Consider the following 23,320-nt stretch of genomic DNA (forward strand, 5'->3'; position numbering starts at 1 on the left):
AACCAGACGCCCCGCAGCCGCCGACCGGACCCCTGGAGTGAACACGGCCGACCAGTCACCCACCGCCAGGCAGAAGGTAACCGGCGCAGCCCCCCCCCCATCACAGCGGCAGCCCCCCCGGCCCAGCGACAGCCCCCCCCCCCCCCCCCGGCCCAGCGCTAGTTCCCCCGGCGCAGCGACAGCCCCCCCCGGCCCAGCGCTAGTTCCCCCAGCCTAGCGACAGCCCCCCCCCCGGCCTAGCGACAGCCCCCCCCGGCCCAGCGCTAGTTCCCCCGGCGCAGCGACAGCCCCCCCCCGGCCCAGCGCTAGTTCCCCCGGCGCAGCGACAGCCCCCCCCATCGCAGCGACAGCCCCCCCATCGCAGCGGCAGCCCCCCCCCGGCGCAGCCCGGCGCAGCGACAGCCCCCCCCGGCCCAGCGCTAGTTCCCCCGGCCCAGCGCTAGTTCCCACGGCCCAGCGCTAGTTCCCACGGCCTAGCGACAGCCCCCCCCCGGCCTAGCGACAGCCCCCCCCGGCCCAGCGCTAGTTCCCCCGGCGCAGCGACAGCCCCCCCCCCGGCACAGCGACAGCCCCCCCCGGCCCAGCGCTAGTTCCCCCGGCGCAGCGACAGCCCCCCCCCTCGCAGCGACAGCCCCCCCATCGCAGCGGCAGCCCCCCCCCCCCCCCCGGCGCAGCCCGGCGCAGCGGCAGCCCCCCCGGCCCATCACTTACCAGGACAGCTGGACGGCGGGACAGCTGGGCGGCTTCTCCGGACAGCTCGGCAGCTCTGCACCTTCCTCTAACAGAGGAAGGTACAGAATGGCCGCTCCAGCGCGCTCCCGAGCAGTGACAGCTCGTCTGCGCATGCGCAGAAGAGCTGTAGCGGGGAGCACACTGAAGCGGCTCGTGCTGAAAGGAGAAGACCGGACTGCGCAAGCGCGTCTAAAAAAGCAAGCTGCCAGCGAATTTAGACGGAACCATGGAGACGAGGACGCCAGCAACGGAGCAGGTAAGTGGAATAACTTCTGTATGGCTCATATTTAATGCACGATGTATATTACAAAGTGCATTAATATGGCCATACTGAAGTGTATAACCCCACTTGCTTTCGCGAGACAACCCCTTTAATGCAATTTAGAGGAGAAAAAATAATTTCTAAAGTTCTTTTCATGCTCTAGAAAGGCTAGTCAATAGCCGAAACGTGTTGCATGTTTTAATAAATCAACTTTGAGGACACTACTGGTACTGAACCCCCGTTCTTCCACCACCTACCTACCTATATATACACACAACGTTGGCTTGGACTAGGGGTGCACTCAGAAGCACCGCTGTAAAGTCCTACACTATTCTTATTGGGAGTTTTTTTGCTCATTTGAGCTCTGGGCCTTTTTGTAGCTCATGTATTGTATCTTTCCCTATCCGATATACATGTATATTCAGAGTCCCCATATGACACTCTCCTAAGTGTGAATGTCGTAAGGATCAGTGACCCCCGAATCACCCACTACAATATACTACCATTTGGATTCACCTGAGCTCCCTGTCCCCAAGGGAGATCCCAATACACCAGGATCCCTCTACAGAGTCATTCACTGCCTACCTGGATCTTTGACATATCGGTATTCCCTAGGGGAACCTGGGTACGTCAGGATGAGTTAATAATAATTTATTTTCTCTACCATCACATTTTGTACATCTTTAAATACTCCTCCCTACTCTGGAGGGCTGCCTTCTGATTTCTTTCTTTTATCTCCTCTTACAGATATGATCTTTGAGGGAAGATGAAACAAACTTTTTTTAAACTTCTTTTTTTTTTTTTTTTTTAACTTTTCATGATTGCTGTTATCCATTGGAACCACATACCGCGGTGCCTGGTGACAATCTCCCTGCTGCTCATACTAGCCGGAAGCAGGGAGTTTTTAAATTTCCCAGGCTGCTCAGCCTTCTGCGCATATATGTGACCTAATGATGTCTGGCGCACATGTGCAGAAGACCGGCATCAGTTGTGGAGGACCAGAACACTGGGGAGCATCGCGGAGGACAGGGGTGAGTTCTCTCAGCTCCCCTCACGGTGCCGATCTGTAAGAGGAGCTGAAACTTTAACTTTTTTTTAAACTTTATATTTACTTTAATGCAATCGCCGTTATCCATTGGATAGCAGCGATCGCACGATGGGAGGGGGGGCTCCCCGCGGTCTCCCATGACCGCTCCAGGTTGTTGGCTACCTCTGTCAACCGACAGCAGGGAACTGTCACGTCCACGGGCCCTAGGAGTTTAATCCTAAAGGCAAGCATGTTTTTATGGCCCTGAGGATTAAAGCCCACAAAGACCAGATGTAAAAAGGCAAAGCAGCAGTCACTAGGGGGTTAATCAAATGGAAAGAGAGGGAATATCTAAAGAATATCTAAACTGTAGGGCAAGTGTCAGAAAATCCTAAGCTAATAATGAATTGAAGCTTGCTACATAGGCAAAAAGCAAATTAAAAGGAATTTGGGGGGTGTGTGTTAAAGTATCTCATACCATCCTTATTGAAAAAAATATCCAAATATGTGATTGACAAGGCAACTGTTGGGTGGATTTACAACTGGCTGACAGAGAGTACTCAAAGGGTGGTCATAAATGCTGCATATCCAATTTCAAGAATGTGGCAAATGGGGTATGTGGAAGAGCTACCAGGTGGTAAGCTGTCTGCAAATCATGTCTTATGAGGTACAGTTAAAGAACCTGGTAATATTTAGCTTGCAAAAAAGAGGGATCAGCCCTATTCTCATCTGTAGAAAGAAAGACTAGAAGTAATGGGATGAAGCACAAATTAGATATTAGACAAACACTTTCTGGCAGTGAGGGTGATCAATGAGTGGAACAGATAGCCACTGGATTATTTAGTGATGCTGCATAGAGTTTGGGGGTTGCACCCGATGACCCAGAAGGTCCTTTCCATCTCTACCATTCTATGATTCTATATGCATGCAAGATTTATGTGTCTCGCAATGCACAAATCTTGGGCAAGTTTCTCGGCTGTGTGAAATCGGCCTTACATTGCTGATCCCCCCCCCCCCTCGCAGGGGTCTCTGTAGAATCAATATGGATCAGATCTTTATCCTAATTCACAAGCTGTTAGGTATTTAGTCCTGTCTATTACCTGATGGTGGTGGGAGGGGCTGGTGGTCCTCCATCATGACGTCCTTGTACAGATACTTGTGTCCTTCTAAATACTCCCACTCTTCCATGGAGAAATAGACAGTGACGTCCTGACACCTTAAAGGAACCTGACAACACAATGATACCGTCATCACCCAGACACGTTATACCGCCATAGTGTTACTGTATAATGTCCCAGCATTCCCAGCAGCATCACCTCTCCAGTCAGCAGCTCAATCATCTTGTTGGTGAGTTCTAGGATCTTCTGCTCATTGATCTCCTCCAGTATCAGGGGGTGAGGTGGAGGCCCTGTGATTGGGCTTAGGGGTCTTTCCCATCCATCAGACACCGGGGCCTGACAACCATCACTAGAAGTCTTCTTCAGTACCGTGTAATCCTGTTTATGGGGAGATATATCCATAAATATTACTACAGACTAGAGATGAGCGAGCACCAAAATGCTTGGGTGCTTGTTACTCGAGTCGAACTTTTTGTAATGCTCGAGAGCTCATTTCCAGTAATGAACCCCATTGAAGTCAATGGGAGACTCAAGCATTTTGTTAAGCTGACCGATGTTCAGCGATTCGCCTGAAAACATCAGAAACTGATGGAAACACCACAGAAATAGATAGTGAACAGTAGGGGCAGCATGCATGGATGTATCTGAAGCTCCCAGGTCACACTATTAGGCGATGGACACCTTGTCGGGGCTAATGGGAAAGAGCTGTGGTCTTTGAGTTTTCTCAAAGTGCTGAGAAGGAGCGGGGATGCACTCAGTCACTGCACCGCAGCCTCCCCTCTGCCTCCTCCCTTGGGAATTGCTTATAATTTAACGTATGATCATAATTCCAATCCCATGCCACCTCCGTCACAAAATTTCATGAGCCACAAACGTGGGGATAAAGGGGACTCAGATGCCAGTACTTCTACACATCTCCACAATTCAACAAGCCATTCTAAAACAAAAGATTTTTTTTACCCAGAGTGCAGGTGAAACCCTTGAAAGATTTGTTTACCAAGAGTATAGGTAAAAACCTGAAAGATTTTTTGAGCGACAGCTCTTACTTGTTTAATGGGATTCAGGTGGCGGTCCACTGACAGGCAAGCTACCGCCTGTCCCAGCCCCTGTCTCTCCCTGAGGGGCTTTTTCTCCAGTGCCCCAGGGAAAGACAGCATGTACTATGAAGAAATTACAGTGGTCAAACTAGGACAATTCATTCTGTCTCGGTGTCAGATAGCTGGACACTGCGCTGTGATACATTTGTGGATTCTGTGGGCGTATGAAGGTGGAACCAGCACGATTGCTGAACTCTAGTGGTTAATCTCTTCAAAATTGGGGGCGAGAACCTGGAGGCGACCCTCAGAACAATTGTTTTGTCAGAGCCTGGAGGCATCCCTCCGAATAAAATAGTTTTTACAGAGCCTTTTGGCCCTCTGAAGAATTGGCTGTTCAGCGTGTTGACATGCTGGTTTAGGAGGAGGAGAAAGATCATAGAAGGATAGACCAAGCTACTTAACCCTTTTTTGGGGTGATAGAGGGTACATGGTTCTCCAGTTCCAGCTTAAAGATACTTTATGTTAAGCTGCTTTCCACTGGTGGAGAGGAGAAGTCTGGGGAAATCCAGGTTTTGTTCATCTTAAAAAGTGTAAGCCTGTCGGCGCTGTCAGTTGACAGGCGGGTACGCTTATCTGTGATAATCCCCCCAGCAGCACTAAACACCCTCTCTGATAGCACGCTAGCGGAAGGGCAAACCAGCACCTCTATGGCGTACAGCTCAAGTTCTTTCCATGTGTCCAGCTTTGACACCCAATAGTTGTATGGAGCAGACGGATCACGGAGGATGTTGGTACAGTTGGCTTTGTACTCCCTCACCATCTCTTTACACTGTTCCCTCCTACTCAGCCCAGACTGGGGAGAGGTGACACAGACTGGCTGGGGTGCCATAAAACTGGCAAAGGCCTTGGAGAGTATTCCCCTGCCTGCTCTGAACATGCTGCCTCTTCCCCTTAGTCTCCCCTGCTAGTTGGCTCACTGAACTACGTCCTCTACCGCTAACGTTGTCAGATGGGAAGTTTAGTATCAGCTTTTCCACCAGGGCCTTGTGCTATTGCATCACTCTCGTACTCCTTTCCTCTTCGGGAAGGAGAGTGGAAAGGTTCTCCTTATAACGTGGGTCAAGAAGGGTGAACACCCAGTAATCCGTGTTGGCCAGAATGCGTCTAATGCGAAGGTCACATGAAAGGCAGCTTAACATGAAGTCAGCCATGTGCGCCAGAGTCGCAGTATGCAACACATCGCTATCCTCACTAGGAGGATGACTCTCAGTCTCCTCCTCCTCCTCCTCCTCCTCCTCTTCAGGTCATACACGCTGAACAGATGTGAAGGAAGTAGCATGGGTACCCTCTGCATTGTGGGCAGCAGTCTCTTCCCCCTCTTCCCCCTCCTCCTCCTCCTCCTCCTCCTCCTCCTCCAATACGCGCTGAGAAACAGACCAGAGGGTGGTCTGGTTATCAAGCGACGTATTGTCACCCCCAATCTCCTGTTCTATCCGCAAAGCGTCGGCCTTAATGCTTAGCAGCGACCTTCTCAGCAGGCAAAGCAGCGGGATGGCTACGCTGATAATAGCGACATCGCCGCTCACCATTTGTGTTGACTCCTCAAAGTTTCCTAACACCTGACAGATGTCAGACATCCATGCCCACTCCTCCGTGAAGAAGTGCGGAGACTGACTACCACTCCGACCGGGATGTTGCTGCTGGTATTCAACAATGGTTCTACGCTGCTCGCAAACCCTGGCCAACATGTGCAAAGTTGAATTCCAGCACGTGGGAACGTTGCACAACAGTCAGTAAACTGGCAGCTGGAAGCGCTGTTGCAGTGTCCTGAGGGTGGCAGCATCTGTGGTGGGCTTTCTGAAATGTGCGCACACAGGACGCACCTTGCTGAGCCTGAGACAAATTGGGGTAGTTTTTAAGAAAGCGCTGAACCACCAGATTGAACACATGGGCCAGGCATGGCATGTGTGTTAGTCTGCCAAGCTGCAGAGCCGCCACCAGGTTACGCCCATTGTCACATACAACCATGCCTGGCTGGAGGTTCATCAGTGAAAGCCACAGATCTGTCTGCTCCGTCAAACCTTTCAACAGCTCTTGGGCGGTGTGCCTCTTGTCACCTAAGCTCAGGAGTTTCAGCACAACCTGTTGATGCTTCCCCACGGCAGTGCTGCAGCTCCTCGAGCTACCGACTGAAGGTGACTGAAGCAAGGGGTGGGTTGGAGGAGGTGGCATAATAAGCCGGAGAAACCATGACCGAGGTAGGACCCTCGGTGTGGGTAGCATGTGAGCAGACCCAGGGTCAGACTCAGTCCAAGCCTCCATCAGGTTAACCAAGTGTGTTGTCAGGGAGATGTAGTGTCCCTGCCCACCAGCACTTGTCTACGTGTCAGTGGTTAAGTGAACCTTCCCAGTAACCGCATTGGTGAGGGCACGGTAGATTTTCCGTGACACGTGCTGGTGTAGGGCAGGGACGGCACTGCGGGAAAAATAGCGGTGACTGGGGACCGAGTAGCGAAGGACGGCCACCACCATAGGGTTGCGGAAAGCCTCAGTTTCTACCAGCCTATATTTCAGCATCTCCAGGTCCAGAAGTTTGGAGATATGCACATTTAACGTCCATGCTGGTGGGTGGCTGCATATTTGCGCTTGCGTTTTAATGCTTGTGTTATGGACAGCTGCATGCTGCCCTGGGACACATTGGTGGAGGCAGTGGAGGACCGTGCAGGTGAAGGGGTGGGTGCTCATGCCTGCATCCTGGGAGGGGGATTGCATCTCAGTGCCAGCATGTGACACAGGGGAAGAGGCAGTGGTGTGACCCGGAGGCGGTGAATGGCCTTGGTTCCACCACGTCGGGTGCTTAGCTATCATATGCCTGCACATGTTAGTGGTGGTCAGGCTGGTAGTGGTGGCCCCCCTGCTGATCTTGGTGCGGCACAGGTTGCAGACCACTGTTCGTCAGTAGAGATGAGCGAACGTACTCGTCCGAGCTTGATACTCGTTCGAGTATTAGCGTGTTCGAGATGCTCGTTACTCGAGATGAGTGCCACACGATGTTCGAGTTACTTTCACTTTCATCTCTGAGACGTTAGCGTGCTTTTCTGGCCAATAGAAAGACAGGGAAGGCATTACAACTTCCCCCTGCGACGTTCAAGCCCTATACCACCCCCCTGCAGTGAGTGGCTGGGGAGATCAGGTGTCACCCAAGTATATAAATCGGCCCCTCCCGCGGCTCGCCACAGATGCATTCTGACAGAGATCAGGGAAAGTGCTGCTGGTGCCGGAGCTGCTATAGGGAGAGCGTTAGGAGTTATTTTAGGCTTCAAGAACCCCAACGGTCCTTCTTAGGGCCACATCTGACCGTGTGCAGTACTGTTGAGGCTGCTTTTAGCAGTGTTGCACATTTTTTTTTTTTTGTATATGGGGCGTGCAGAGCATTGCGTCCGCAGTCTGCAGTCATTGTACAGAGTATAGGGCCAGTACTGGTGAGGCAGGGAAAGAGATATTCAGGCTATATAGGCAATGGGCTTTTTCCCAAAAAATTTGGGAAAAATACTATATTTGGGCTGCCTGTGACCGTCTTCAGTTTACTGCGTGTCTGCTGGGGGTAGTAGTCCTAATTAATACGCAGCTAAGCGTTACAGCAGGCTTGCGCAAAATTGTTTCCTGGATCTGCTGTCTCTGTTACATGATCGCCGTCATCCCGCCAGAGGGAAAGAGTATACATACTATTATACGCTGCCTACAGTATCTATCTGCTGGGGGTAGTAGTCCTAATTAATACGCAGCTAAGCGTTACAGCAGGCTTGCGCAAAATTGTTTCCTGGATCTGCTGTCTCCGTTACATCACCGCCGTCATCCCGCCAGAGGGAAAGAGTATACATACTATTATACGCTGCCTACAGTATCTATCTGCTGGGGGTAGTAGTCCTAATTAATACGCAGCTAAGCGTTACAGCAGGCTTGCACAAAATTGTTTCCTGGATCTGCTGTCTGTTACTTCAGCGCTGTCATCCCGACAGAGGGAAACAGTATACATAATATTATACGCTGCCTACAGTATCTATCTGCTGGGGGTAGTAGTCCTAATTAATACGCAGCTAAGCGTTCCAGCACGCTTGCGCAAAATTGTTTCCTGGATCTGCTGTCTCTGTTACATGATCGCCGTCATCCCGCCAGAGGGAAAGAGTATACACAATATTATACGCTGCCTACAGTATCTATCTGCTGGGGGTAGTAGTCCTAATTAATACGCAGCTAAGCGTTACAGCAGGCTTGCGCAAAATTGTTTCCGAGATCTGCTGTCTCTGTTACATCAGCGCTGTCATCCCGCCAGAGGGAAACAGTATACATAATATTATACGCTGCCTACAGTATCTGTCTGCTGTATCAGCTCAGCATTTTAAAAAAATAGAAACAAAATACTTAAGGCCTACTACTGGCCTTTGGCCACTTGACTGCTTCTGTGCTGTGAATTCCACTAGCTCAGTCATACGCACCTACGTCTCACTACAGGCGTGCGCAAAATTGTTTCCTGGCTCTGCTGTGCGTTCCGTAAGGGAAGTCAGCCTCCAACCACAGGCCAATAAGCGGCACATTTAATTACAGCGTTCTGTTTCTGCACTACTGGTAATACAGCATGCTGAGGGGTAGGGGTAGGCCTAGAGGACGTGGACGCGGGCGAGGACGCGGAGGCCCAAGTCAGGGTGTGGGCACAGGCCGAGCTCCTGATCCAGGTGTATCGCAGCCGACTGCTGCGGGATAAGGAGAGAGGCACGTTTCTGGCGTCCCCAGATTAATCTCACAATTAATGGGTCCACGCGGTAGACCTTTATTAGAAAATGAGCAGTGTGAGCAGGTCCTGTCGTGGATGGCAGAAAGTGCATCCAGCAATCTATCGACCACCCAGAATTCTTCGCCGTCCACTGCTGCAACTCTGAATCCTCTGGCTGCTGCTCCTCCTTCCTCCCAGCCTCCTCACTCCATTACAATGACACATTCTGAGGAGCAGGCAGACTCCCAGGAACTGTTCTCGGGCCCCTGCCCAGAATGGGCAGCAATGGTTCCAAATCCTCTCCCACTGGAGGAGTTTGTCGTGACCGATGCCCAACCTTTGGAAAGTTCCCGGGGTCCGGGGGATGAGGCTGGGGACTTCCGGCAACTGTCTCAAGAGCTTTCAGTGGGTGAGGAGGACGATGATGATAAGACACAGTTGTCTATCACTCAGGTAGTAGTAATTGGAGTAAGTCCGAGGGAGGAGCGCACAGAGGATTCGGAGGAAGAGCAGCAGGACGATGAGGTGACTGACCCCACCTGGTTTGCTACGCCTACTGAGGACAGGTCTTCAGAGGGGGAGGCAAGTGCAGCAGCAGGGCAGGTTGGAAGAGGCAGTGCGGTGGCCAGGGGTAGAGGCAGGGCCAGACCGAATAATCCACCAACTGTTTCCCAAAGCGCCCCCTCGCGCCATGCCACCCTGCAGAGGCAGAGGTGCTCAAAGGTCTGGCAGTTTTTCACTGAGAGTGCAGACAACCGACGAACAGTGGTGTGCAACCTTTGTCGCGCCAAGATCAGCCGGGGAGCCACCACCACCAGCCTCACCACCACCAGCATGCGCAGACATATGATGGCCAAGCACCCCACAAGGTGGGACGAAGGCCGTTCACCGCCTCCGGTTTGCACTGCTGCCTCTCCCCCTGTGCCCCAACCTGCCACTGAGATCCTACCCCCCTCTCAGGACACAGGCACTACCGTCTCCTGGCCTGCACCCACACCCTCACCTCCGCTGTGCTCGGCTCCATCCACCAATGTCTCTCAGCGCACCGTCCAGCCGTCACTAGCGCAAGTGTTGGAGCGCAAGCGCAAGTACGCCGCCACGCACCCGCACGCTCAAGCGTTAAACGTGCACATAGCCAAAATTTATCAGCCTGGAGATGCTGCCGTATAGGGTTGTGGAAACGGAGGCTTTCAAAGGTATGATGGCAGCGGCGGCCCCGCGCTACTCAGTTCCCAGTCGCCACTACTTTTCCCGATGTGCCGTCCCAGCCCTGCACGACCACGTCTCCTGCAACATTGTACGCGCCCTCACCAACGCGGTTACTGGCAAGGTCCACTTAACAACGGACACGTGGACAAGCACAGGCGGGCAGGGCCACTATATCTCCCTGACGGCACATTGGGTGAATTTAGTGGAGGCTGGGACATAGTCAGAGCCTGGGACCGCTCACGTCCTACCCACCCCCAGAATTGCGGGCCCCAGCTCGGTGGTGGTATCTGCGGCGGTGTATGCTTCCTCCACTCAACCACCCTCCTCCTCCTCCTCCTACGCAACCTCTGTCTCGCAATCAAGATGTGTCAGCAGCAGCACGTCGCCAGCAGTCGGTGTCGCGCGTCGTGGCAGCACAGCGGTGGGCAAGCGTCAGCAGGCCGTGCTGAAACTACTCAGCTTACGAGAGAAGAGGCACACGGCCCACGAACTGCTGCAGGGTCTGACAGAGCAGACCGACCGCTGGCTTGCGCCGCTGAGCCTCCAACCGGGCATGGTCGTGTGTGACAACGGCCGTAACCTGGTGGCGGCTCTGCAGCTCGGCAGCCTCACGCACGTGCCATGCCTGGCCCACGTCTTTAATTTGGTGGTTCAGCGCTTTCTGAAAAGCTACCCACGCTTGTCAGACCTGCTCGGAAAGGTGCGCCGGCTCTGCGCACATTTCCGCAAGTCCCACACGGACGCTGCCACCCTGCGCACCCTGCAACATCGGTTTCATCTGCCAGTGCACCGACTGCTGTGCGACGTGCCCACACGGTGGAACTCTATGCTCCACATGTTGGCCAGGCTCTATGAGCAGCGTAGAGCTATAGTGGTATACCAACTCCAACATGGGCGGCGCAGTGAGAGTCAGCCTCCTCAATTCTTTACAGAAGAGTGGGCCTGGTTAGCAGACATCTGCCAGGTCTTTGGAAACTTTGAGGAGTCTACCCAGATGGTGAGCAGCGATGCTGCAATCATTAGCGTCACCATTCCTCTGCTATGCCTCTTGAGAAGTTCCCTGCAAAGCATAAAGGCAGACGCTTTGCGCTCGGAAACAGAGGCGGGGAAGACAGTATGTCTCTGGATAGTCAGAGCACCCTCCTGTCTATATCTCAGCGCGTTGAGGAGGAGGAGGGGGAAGAGACAGCTTGGCCCACTGCTGAGGGTACCCATGCTGCTTGCCTGTCATCCTTTCAGCGTGTATGGCCTGAGGAGGAGGAGGAGGAGGATCCTGAAAGTGATCTTCCTAGTGAGGACAGCCATGTGTTGCGTACAGGTACCCTGGCACACATGGCTGACTTTATGTTAGGATGCCTTTCTTGTGACCCTCGCGTTACACGCATTCTGGCCACTACGGATTACTGGGTGTACACACTGCTTGACCCACGGTATAGGGAGAACCTTTCCACTCTCATACCCAAAGAGGAAAGGGGTTCGAGAGTGATGCTATACCACAGGACCCTGGCAGACAAACTGATGGTAAAATTCCCATCCGACAGCGCTAGTGGCAGAAGGCGCAGTTCCGAGGGCCAGATAGCAGGGGAGGCACAGAGATCAGACAGCATGTACAGCACAGGCAGGGGAACACTCTCTGAGGCCTTTGACAGCTTTCTGGCTCCCCAGCAAGACTGTGTCACCGCTCCCCAGTCAAGGCTGAGTCGGCGGGAGCACTGTAAAAGGATGGTGAGGGAGTACGTAGCCGATCGCACGACCGTCCTCCGTGACGCCTCTGCCCCCTACAACTACTGGGTGTCGAAGCTGGACACGTAGCCTGAACTCGCACTATATGCCCTGGAGGTGCTTGCTTGTCCTGCGGCTAGCGTCTTTTCAGAGAGGGTGTTTAGTGCGGCTGGGGGAATCATCACAGATAACCATACCCGCCTGTCAACCGACAGTGCCGACAGGCTTACACTCATCAAGATGAACAAAGCCTGGATTTCCCCAGACTTCTCTTCTCCACCAGCGGACAGCAGCGATACCTAAACAATACGTAGGCTGCACCCGCGGATGGAAGCATCGTTCTCTATCACCATCAAAAACGTGGACCTTTTAGCTTCATCAATCTGTGTATAATATTCATCCTCCTCCTCCTGCTCCTCCTCCTGAAACCTGACGTAGTCACGCCGAACGGGCAATTTTTCTTAGGCCCACAAGGCTCAGTCATATAATTTTTGTAAACAATTTTTATACGTTTCAATGCTCATTAAAGCGTTGAAACTTGCACCTGAACCAATTTTTATTTTAACTGGGCTGCCTCCAGGCCTAGTTACAAATTAAGCCACATTAACCAAAGCGATTAATGGGTTTCACCTGCCCTCTTGGTTGGGCATGGACAATTTTTCTGACGTACATTAGTACTGTTGGTACACCAATTTTTTGGGGCCCTCGCCTACAGTGTAATCCAATTAATTTTTTGCCCACATGCATTAAAGCTGACGTTACATCAGCTGTGATGGGCACTGCAATGGGATATATTTATGTACCGCCGGTGGGTTCCAGGGAGCCACCCATGCTGTGGGTCCACAGGGAGTTGTAACTGCATGTGTCCACTTCTAAAAAAACCCAGTCTGACTGGGGCATGCAGTGTGGGCCGAAGCCCACCTGCATTTAATCGGACGTTACCTCAGCTGTGATGGGCACTGCAATGGGATACATTTATGTACAGCCGGTGGGTTTCAGGGAGCCACCCATGCTGTGGGTGCACACGGAATTCCCATTGCGGAGTTGTACCTGCCTGTGACTATTTATTAAAAAACGCGGTCTGACTGGGGCATGCAGACACCTTGACAGAATGAATAGTGTGTGGCACATAGGTTCCCCATTGCTATGCCCACGTGTGCAGCTCCTGATGGCGGTGGCACAGGATTATATTTCTCATTGCTTCTGTACAGCATTGTGGGCTATCGCCCCGCCCCTTTTAAAGAGGGTCGCTGCCTAGCCGTGCCAACCCTCTGCAGTGTGTGCCTGCGGTTCCTCCTCATAGCAGACGCACTTATAAATAGACATGAGGGTGGTGTGGCATGAGTGCAGCTGAAGGCTGCGCAGGGACACTTTGGTGTGCGCTGTGGACACTGCGTCGTGCGGGGGGGGGGGGGGGGGGGTTTGGGCAGCATGTAACCCAGGAGAAGTGGCAGCGGAGTGTCATGCAGGCAGTGATTGTGCTTTGTTGGAGGTAGTGTGGTGCTTAGCTAAGGTATGCATTGCTAATGAGGACTTTTCAGAAGTAAAAGTTGTTGGGAGGGGGGGGGGGCCTCTTGCCGCTATTGTGGCTTAATAGTGGGACCTGGGAACCTGAGATGCAGCCCAGCATGTTGCCCCCTCGCCTGCCCTATCCGTTGCTGTGTCGTTCCCATCACTTTCTTGAATTGCCCAGATTTTCACAAATGGAAACCTTAGTGAGCATCGGCGATATACAAAAATGCTCGAGTCGCGCATTGACTTCAATGGGGTTCGTTACTCGAAACAAACCCTCGAGCAGCGCGAAAATTTCAGCCCGAGTAACGAGCACCCGAGCATTTTGGTGCTCGCTCATCTCTATTCGTCAGTCATCCGCGCTCTCAATAAAAAACCTCCAGACCTTCGAACACCTAGCCCTCCGCACGGGAGCTTGTCGTGAGGAGGTGCTGTGGGGAACAGTTGGGGGATTACTTGCTCTGGCCCTGCTTCTCCCTATGGCCACCCCACTGCCTCTTGCAACCTGTTCTGGTGCTGCACTTGCCTCCCCCTCTGAAGCCCTGTCTTCAGTAGGCTTACCAACCCAGGTCGGGTCAGTCACCTCATCATCCACCAGCTCTTCCTCTGAATCCTCAGTCTGCTCCTCCCTCAGACTTCGTGCCCTACCAACAATCTCACTGACAGACAACTGTGTCTCTTCATCATCATCAACAAATACCTCTTGAGACACTACTTGGAAGTTTCCACCCTCATCACCCTGAGACTGTGAAAGGTCCAAATTTTGGGCATCGGTCATGACAAACTCCTCAGGTGGTCGTGAACCCTTGCTTGCAACTCAGGGGACGGACCTGAGAACAGTTCCTGTGAGTATGCCTGTTCTGAATCTCTCCTTTTCCTGGAGTGATCAGGCTGGGAGGAAGGAGGATCAGAGTGAGGATTCACAGGTCCAGTTACTTGGCTAGCGTGAGTGGACTGTGTGGAAGACTGGGTGGTGGATAGATTACTGAACACGTTATCCGCCATCCACGTCATCACCTGATGGCACTGTTGTGGTTTTAATAATAGTGTACCACGCGGACTTGCAAACTGTGAGGTGAAGCTATGGAACGTAGATCCGCGGCGTTCTGCTTCTCCCCAAGCAGCAGGCACTGTTTCACCTTGCCCAGGACCTTGGCCTCTGCTCACACCCTCATTCGGACGCCCCCGTCCTCGACCCTTACCTTTAGTGTTGATCATGTGGTATAATGCACTGCATCAAAATGCTACACAAACTGCGAGGTATTTTGTGTATGCTTTTAGCCAAAAATAGGCAGCGTAAAATGCTTACAATCTTGTTATATAGTGTAGATCGACAGGACACACACTGGGGTATTTTGCATACGCTTTAAGACAAAACAGTATGCTGTATACAGCCGGGATGCTTGTGAATGCTTTGTGCGCACTACTGGTCTCAGGCAGCCAAACTGATGATGCACAAAAGTGGAGTTGTAGTCCTAAAAAGGACTGTTGGGTTCTTTGCAGATGGATCCCTGCCTAAACGCTCCTTCTAACCTACACTGACGCTCTCCCTCATTCACAGCAGCTCTGTCCCTCAGCTAATCCAGCCTCCATGTTAGGCGAGCATCAGGTGACCCGAGTTCTTATGATCCCAGGTCACCTGATCTGGCCTGCCAATCACTGCTATAGGTGTGCACAGGGTTGGGACATCATAGTAGGAGGTACCAAAGCCTTCCCTGCATGTTCATTGGCTAAAAAAGCTGCTAAACATGTAGGGAGGAGAGGGTGAAATGTTCTCGAACGTGTGGTGCTCGCTCGAGTAACGAGTACTTTCGAGTATGCTAATGCTCGAACAAGCATCAAGCTCAGACGACCATGCTCGCTCATCTCTACTACAGTCATTTCTGTTATTAAGGTGGCTATTATTTTAGACAAAAAAAATTAAGTAAGCCTTCTTTTATTCAACATTGCCTACCAGCCCTGCCGCTTCAGGTCTCCCCAATGGATTGCGCTTACCTTGCTGCAGTGATGGAATCATGTCAGAAACAGTTGACTGCTGCAGCCAATAGCATATATTGGCCAGTAACTGCACCGCAGTGATAATCTATATTAATAAAAGTGAAAGCCCTCGCTGACTGACTGACTCTCCCCTAATTCTCTAACGTCCTGGGATCATACAAACGTGAAATTTGCCACAACCATTCTATAGGTCCTAAAGAGGAAAAGTAAAGGAATCACAACTTGAATATTGAATACTAAGTGCAAAAGTAAGTGACCCTCTATGTAATGTACATAATCTAATTCTCTAACTTCCTGGTGTCGTAGAAACTTGAAATTTGTCACGACCTTTGTTTGGGTCTGAAATAGGAAAAGTAAAGGGATCGCAACTTGATTACTCAATTCTAAGTGCAACAGGAAGTGACTTCCTATGTTAAGTAACATAACATGATCCCCAGAATCTCTCACCTCTCCTGTTAGCTGGAAGAGTATCTCTAGGGTGAGGTTGAATAAACACTCCACCATTCCGTTCCAGTTCCTATCCATCCTTGTTGGGTCAATCAGGAGATTATCTGATATAGACGGTATCAGCTGAGAGGATCCTGAACGACAAGATGACAAGACAATGTAAAATCATACAAAAATCCCCCTGAAATAATACAATTACTTAAGGGAACACAGCTTGAAGACCTTGGGTATAGCTACTGCCATTAGGAGGTAGGCACGAAGTAGAAAAAGAGAGTTAGCTCCTCTGACTTTCTCCCCTGCAGCCACCAAGCTAAGCAGTTTGTGTGCAAGCAGTAGGAGCAGCCAAGCAGAAATGGAAAAAATATAAATACAACACAATGTTAGAACATATGCAATACAGAATGGCACCATGTGGTTGTTCCCAGCAAGGGAAACCAAGTAATCTGTAAATATGATACCTTTTAATGGCTAACAAAAATACATGATGTTATAACGAGCTTTCGAACCTACTCAGGGTTCTTCCTCAGGCATAATTAAATAGATCCTAAGAGGTATATTTTATATATACATACATATACACCCCTACATATGACAAGGCACAGACATGGTGTGATTAATTTTCTCTTAAAAAAATACCACAACAGGATAAGTAGAGACATAAATAAATAACTGGTTCACTGATAAAAATGTGAAAGTTTTATCATCTCTAAATTAGTGTTCGGGGGTCACCAGGCCAGAGTTATCTGTGCTATAGATTTCTCATACTTCCCAGTGACAAATAAATCCTCTTGAAGAATTTAGGCCTCTGTTGAAAGTGTGAAAAGTTGTAAAACTTTCACATCTTTATCAGTGGATTATTTACGTTTTGATTTATTTCTCTATTCATCCTGTTGTGGTACTTTTTTAAATGCAAACTAATCTCACCATGTCTGTGTCTTATCCTTTTATGTATATACATATGCATGCCTCTTTGGATCTATTTCATTTTGCTTGAGGAAGAACCCTGCGTTGGTTCGAAAGCTCGTTAGAACATCATGTATTTATGTTACCCTTTAAAATGTATCATATCTACAAGATTACTTGGTTTCTCTTGCTGAGAACAATCACATGGTGCCACTCTGATTTTCATGTGTTCTAACATGGCGTTGTATTTATATATTTTTCCCATTTCTACTTGGTTGCTCCTACTGCTTGCACACAAACAGACAGCTTGGACTGGGTGAAAATGTGTGTATCTGGGTAAAGAACTGGCTTGGAGATTAAGGGGAGACAGTTTGCCCACTGAGTAACTGTTGTGTCCTGAGTAAAATTTGGAGTGCACTTCTGGAGGCCCTGAATGGGAGGACGAGGCAGGAGACCCACATGAGTGACAGGACCTAAACCTCCTTCATGGTCTGCCATGGGAGCGTCCCTGAACGATGGAGCTGGCTCTGTCAGATACATTCTGAAGGGTTGTAATGGACATACAGTCCAACTTATCCAGATTCGCCATGGATGCCCAAATAAGGCCCGAAACCACCAGTGACAGAGAGCCATTCCGGGTTAGAGATTTGAGAGGGCTGCACAGAAGGGGCGTCCGTAGTGGGATCTGCGTCTGGCTGCTGTGACACAATATAGTTAATACAAAATGCCTCTTGTCTGCATGAAAATTTCGAATTGCAGTGAGAACAGGCATACAATGTAGTTCTGGCCAAAATCTGTCTCAAATCTTCCACTATGGTGTCAGACATGGTGCTAAAACAATGCCAACCTCTGTTAACCAAGCAACGTGGTGCAAACGGTCCTGCAGGAGGGTTAACAAAGGGGAGCTAGCCCCCAAACCGGACTTTGCAGAGGAGTGGCGATAACTGCAAATCTGATGCCAAAAAGAGTGAGAGGATCCCTGTATTTCATGCATTGCTTGGCATGAAACCACAAATCCCAGCACACCCCGCTGTCCTGGGAGCTCCACTGGAGAGTAGGAAATAAAGGTGCTCAACTCCCTGCTGTGATCTACACCAGGAGCGGCCACTAAGCCGAGGCAGGCCATCACCCAGAAGGGCCCCTTATGCCATGTCATCCACCCTGGGAGCAGCCACCCCCGGTAACCCATAAGGGGGAGGCCTGCTCTAAACATTCCCCCCCCCCCATAACCCAGCGAAGCACTAGATGAGCAACGACCCTGGCCCAGAGCCCAGGAGGAAACAGAAGGAGGAACAGGAAACATTTAAGAGAACCCCCAGCAGTGGGATACCTGGATTCCCCCACAGAGGATGCCCCATTTCCCACGAGGATGACGGAGAAAGGACAGAGTGTAAGTACCAATACTAACCTCGGCTGTGAAACTGTGTCCCCCAATGATATGGAGGAGAAAAGGGGAAACTTGCAAGAAGATAATAAAGTGTAGATGTTTTGTTCTCTCTTCTTATATGAAGTGGAACAGGAGTTTAAATTCATTCTTTACATAGAAATAATAAAGAACTTATGAACTTAGACAGGTCTATTACCTGGTGATGGGAGGGGCTGGTGGTCCTCCATTATGACGTCCTTGTACAGATCCTTGTGTCCTTCTAAATACTCCCACTCCTCTATGGAGAAATAGACAGTGACGTCCTGACACCTTATAGGAACCTGACAACACAATGATACCGTCATCACCCAGACACGTTATACTGCCATAGCGTTACTGTATAATGTCCCAGCATTCCCAGCAGCGTCACCTCTCCAGTCAGCAGCTCAATCATCTTGTTGGTGAGTTCTAGGATCTTCTGCTCATTGAACTCCTCCAGTATCAGGGGGTGAGGTGGAGGCCCTGTGATTGGGCTCAGGGGTCTTCCCCATCCATCAGACACCGGGGCCTGACAGCCATCACTAGAAGTCTTCTTCACTACTATGCAATCCTGGTTATGGGGAGATACATCCATAAATATCACTACATACATTTCCAGAGTCCTTCACGTCTCCAGTCAGATCCGTTATTAATGAGGTTGTCTGATTTCAGCCAAAAATAAGTAACGTTTGTTATATGTAACATTGCCTACCAGCCATAATGCTGCAGTTTTACTTCGATGGATTTTGTTCACCTCGCTGCAATGATGACATCACATCAACAACCCTTGACTGTTGCAGCCAATCACTGGCCTCAGCGGGACACCAATAATACTTTATAATAGCCGCTGAGTCGGCTGCAGTGGTCATGTGTTGTCAACGTGCCATTACTGACACTGGGTAAACAAAGCCAGGAATAACTGGAGTGGCGGCACTGAATCCAATTGGTAAGTCTTATTTTATTTTGTTACCCAACATTGTCCTGCTTTTGTCTGAATCTAGACAATCCCTTCAATATAGATAAGAATGATGGAACGTAACGTCATCCCCAGAATCTCTCACCTCTCCTGTAAGCTGGAAGAGTATCTCTAGGGTGAAGGTGAATATACTCTCCGCCATCTTGTCCCGGTTCCTCTCCATCCTTGTCGGGTCAATCAGGATAATTATCTGATATAGAAGATATCAGCCGAGGATCCTGAATGGGAAGAAGACGAGACGATGTAACATCATACAAAATCCCCTGTAATAATACAATTACTGGAGATAATAAAGTGTAGATGTTGTGTTCTCTCTTTATACGGGATGGAGGTGAATAGTTTGTAAAGTCAGTTCCTCCATGTTGGAGGTAAAAGCATCTTCACATGATCGCTACAGTCAGTCACAAGTTACAACAGTGATTTCAGTATAAATCAGTATATCTAGAGTTCGGTGACTTCCAAATCTGATTCATTGCAGAATTTGCAGTAGAATCACTGGAAAAGCTGCTCTGGATAATCCCCCATGTGCAGCCGTGGCCTGTTGGGTTTGTCCAGGATTGGAGAAATATGGGTATTTTCTTCCTAAAACAGCAACATACCTGTCCATTGATTCTGTCTGGTCTTGTAGATCAGCTACATTAAAGTCAGCACAGCAGAGTTGCAATACCAAACACAACCTGTGAACAGGTGTGGCGCTATTCTTGGAAGAAAACTTCTATATTTTCTAATTTGTGAAAGCCCCTTTAGCTCCAGTTGTTACTCCTGGCTTCAAAATGCTCGTTCTTTTCTGTTCTGTAAGTTATAAGTAAACCATTCAGACCCGTGACGGGTTTGAATGGTTTACTTATGGATGGCTTTCACCAGAGGCACAGCTCAAATGCATCAACCCTCCTCCTATCAGCTTTTTTTGCAGTCCAACTGTCACATCCATACATGACTATGAGGGAAAACGACAGTTTATACTATCCTGCATTTAGTTGCTATACCGATATCCCTACGTCTCCAGATTTGGTCCATGTTGGGCATTGCGCTTTGCCCCAATGCTATTCTTCGTTTTATCTCTGGCATAAATTCTGAAGCCTGGTCAATTTTTGAGCCAAGATGATGAAGCCTCACCTGCATTCTATGATCTCACCGGCATTCATTGTCACTTTTAAATTGAATTTGGCCATTTTTTGTCAAAATTTCAATTTTCTTTAAACTTAGGCAGAGGCCTATTTTTTCACTTTCAGCTTTCATTTTATATGTCAGCTGCTTTGGACCTGCTTCTGTTTCTGCAAACAGAGTTGTGTCATCCGCATAACGGAGATTGTTGATGTTTCTCCCACCTATTCCCACCAGATTTCCAATTTGTCTAGGCCCAATCTATGCATGATCACTTCCGCATATAGGTTAAACAGAAGGGTGAGAGGATGCAGCCCTATTGGACGCCTTTGCTAATCCCAAATCGATCTGTGTCGCCATACTGTGTTCTCATAGTGGCTTCTTGATTGGTATCAAGTGATTTTATTAGCTTGTTGGATGTGCCGATACGCCCAGCTCTTGTAGGCCCTGCCATAGCTTGTCATGGTTGACGCAGTCAAAGGCCTTCATGTAGTCGATAAAGCACATGTAGATATTCCTTTTGTATTCTTGAGCTTTTTCCATGCTGTATTGGATGTTTGCAATATGGTCGCTGGTGCCGCGTGCTCGCTGGATTCCTGCCTGCGCATCAGGGAGTGCCACTTTAACTACTGATCTCAGCCTATCCTGTATAATTATGAGATACAGCCATATATCCTATATACGCCATTCCCAAGCCTGCATAAATAGGGATGGTTAGGGAAAGACCTGGCCACCTCCCCTGTGAAAATTTGCATTGGAAACTCTATAAAAGAGCTCTCAAATGATTCAGATATGGTATCCAATGGCAAGCCCCCAGGCCAAAGGATTCTCTAAATCTACTGGAGAAGAGCAAGATCTGGGTACAAGTAGTCATGGTTTTCCTCATGGCACAACTGGGGGAAGCCCTCAGGAGGCCCAGCCGCTCATGATGAAAGGAAAGGACTGCGCTGTAACAAAGCTCACATACTAGCAACATAGAATGTGTGTGGCATGAGTCTAAGGAAATTGGAGATTGTGAAACGTTAAATGACAAGACTTAACATTGATATTCTTGGGATTAGCGAATTACACTGGACAGGTAATGGATATTTTCAGTTCGATGACTTCACATTGCACTATGCCGGACACGAGGAAACCAAGAGGAATGGAGTAGCCCTTATTACAAACAAGCAGACCTCAAAGGCAGTAGAAAGTTTTAGGACAATAAGCGACCGTATTATTGCTATCCGGATACGTGGTAGGGCAGTGAACATCTCCATCTTACAGGTCTATGCCCCAACGACGGATACCGATAAGGAAAGCATTGGAGATTTTTATGCAAACATTCAGGAAACTGTAAACGAAGTGCCAAAGAAGGACATCATTTACATTATGGGCGACTTCAATTCCAAATTCTGCAGCCATCCAGAATCAACCATCACAGGAAGATTTAGGCTTGGGGAAAGAAATGCAGCCAGTGATCGCCTGGTACAGTTTAGCCAAGAAAATCGGCTCAGGATAGCAAACACATGGTTTATGTAAGCCAAACTCTGACCGTACCCGTGGACATCCCCCAAACTCTGACCGTACCCGTGGACATCCCCCAAACTCTGACCGAACCCGTGGACATCCCCCAAACTCTGACCGAACCCGTGGACATCCCCCAAACTCTGACCGTACCCGTGGACATCCCCCAAACTCTGACCGTACCCGTGGACATCCCCCAAACTCTGACTGTACCCGTGGACATCCCCCAAACTCTGACTGTACCCGTGGACATCCCCCAAACTCTGACTGTACCCGTGGACATCCCCCAAACTCTGACTGTACACATGAACATCTCCCAATGGCCTCCATCAAAATCAGATTGCTTACATCCTGTGTAATCATTGTTGGCGAAGTTTAGTCATTGCAATAAGAACCTTTTCTGGCACTGACGGTGGCACAGATCATGAACTCCTTGCAGCTAAGATCAAGATCCAATTTCATAGCATTAAGAAAGTCGCTCCATTGAGAAAATTCAACACCTCTTAAATCCTCCAATCATACACTACTGAGTTGGTAAACAGATTCGAACTACTTGACTCATCAGAAAATAATCCAGAACTATGGCAGTGTTGCAAACAACTAAAGCAATAGCCATGAAAGACCAGATGCGAGGCCTATTCTCACAGGTCAATAAGGCCCGAAAACCTTCCATGGCACGCAACAGCATAATCAAAGGCAAAAATGGGAAGGAACTGAATGATCAACAGAGTATCGATGATAGGTGGAGGGAATACTCAGAGGAACTGTATGCCCGCAGCCACATGTCTGGACCATTAATGACGTGGAGCCTGTGGACTTCGAGCCCTCCATTATGGAGTCAGAAGTGGTTATGGCAATAAAACAACTAGCCAAAAATAAAGCACCAGGCATGGATAACAAACTGGCAGAGCTAGTGCTGCCAGTACCAGTAAAAAAAAAAAACATCACAGTGCTGTGCCAGGCAGTATGGGCATCCACACAATGACCACCCAACTGGAAAAGATCTGTTTATATCCCTCTATCAAAGAATAGCTTCAACTACCGAACAATAGCCCTCATTCCGCATGCAAGTGAGGACTGAATACTATAAAATAATTGGCATCACCACAACCATATTGACTAAGGCCTGTTTCAGGCTTCGCTCTCGCCGGAGTAAGGAATTCTGGTTTTCTGTTTCATGGTACTAACAGAAAAACAAAATGAAGTCAGGGATGGATTTAGACTGTGACAAACATGAACGACACCAGCCAGACTCCATTGACTGTAATAAGGTCCATTGATTTCCTGTCATAGGTAGTGATAAACTTTTGAAAAGCTTGGTTTAGTCAGTTTGCCAAACTTTTGCAAAAAGTTTTGTTCAGTCCAAATTAAGCTAGTTCCACCCGGGCGATCATTTTGCTGCAGATGAGAAACCAACCTGAGAGCCCTAAAAGCCCGGCACAAACACTCTGACCATCACGTCAGGCTTTTATGGCTCTTGGACGGTGTTCTACAAGTGTTAGGGGTTTTGGTTCAAACTAAGAGTGGTTTCCCACGGCTAGAAAATTGCGCAATGCAAGAGTGAGTGAAAAAGCAGATTTATTAACCCAAT

The 23,320-nt window shown here is 49.4% G+C and overlaps 1 protein-coding gene across 1 annotated transcript in view; it reads right to left on the minus strand.

The window, feature by feature from the left end:
• Window positions 1–19,334, minus strand: part of LOC136624426 (zinc finger protein OZF-like) — a 110,020-nt gene extending 90,686 nt beyond the window's left edge. The window contains exon 1 of the mRNA XM_066598404.1: window positions 19,205–19,334. Within this exon, the coding sequence (XP_066454501.1) occupies window positions 19,205–19,282 (78 nt within the window). The 5' untranslated portion in view covers window positions 19,283–19,334. The remainder of the gene's footprint in view (window positions 1–19,204) is intronic.
• Between the last annotated feature and the right edge of the window lie 3,986 nt (window positions 19,335–23,320).

Source organism: Eleutherodactylus coqui, chromosome 4 (genome assembly GCF_035609145.1).
Source record: "Eleutherodactylus coqui strain aEleCoq1 chromosome 4, aEleCoq1.hap1, whole genome shotgun sequence".
Lineage (NCBI taxonomy): Eukaryota > Metazoa > Chordata > Amphibia > Anura > Eleutherodactylidae > Eleutherodactylus > Eleutherodactylus coqui.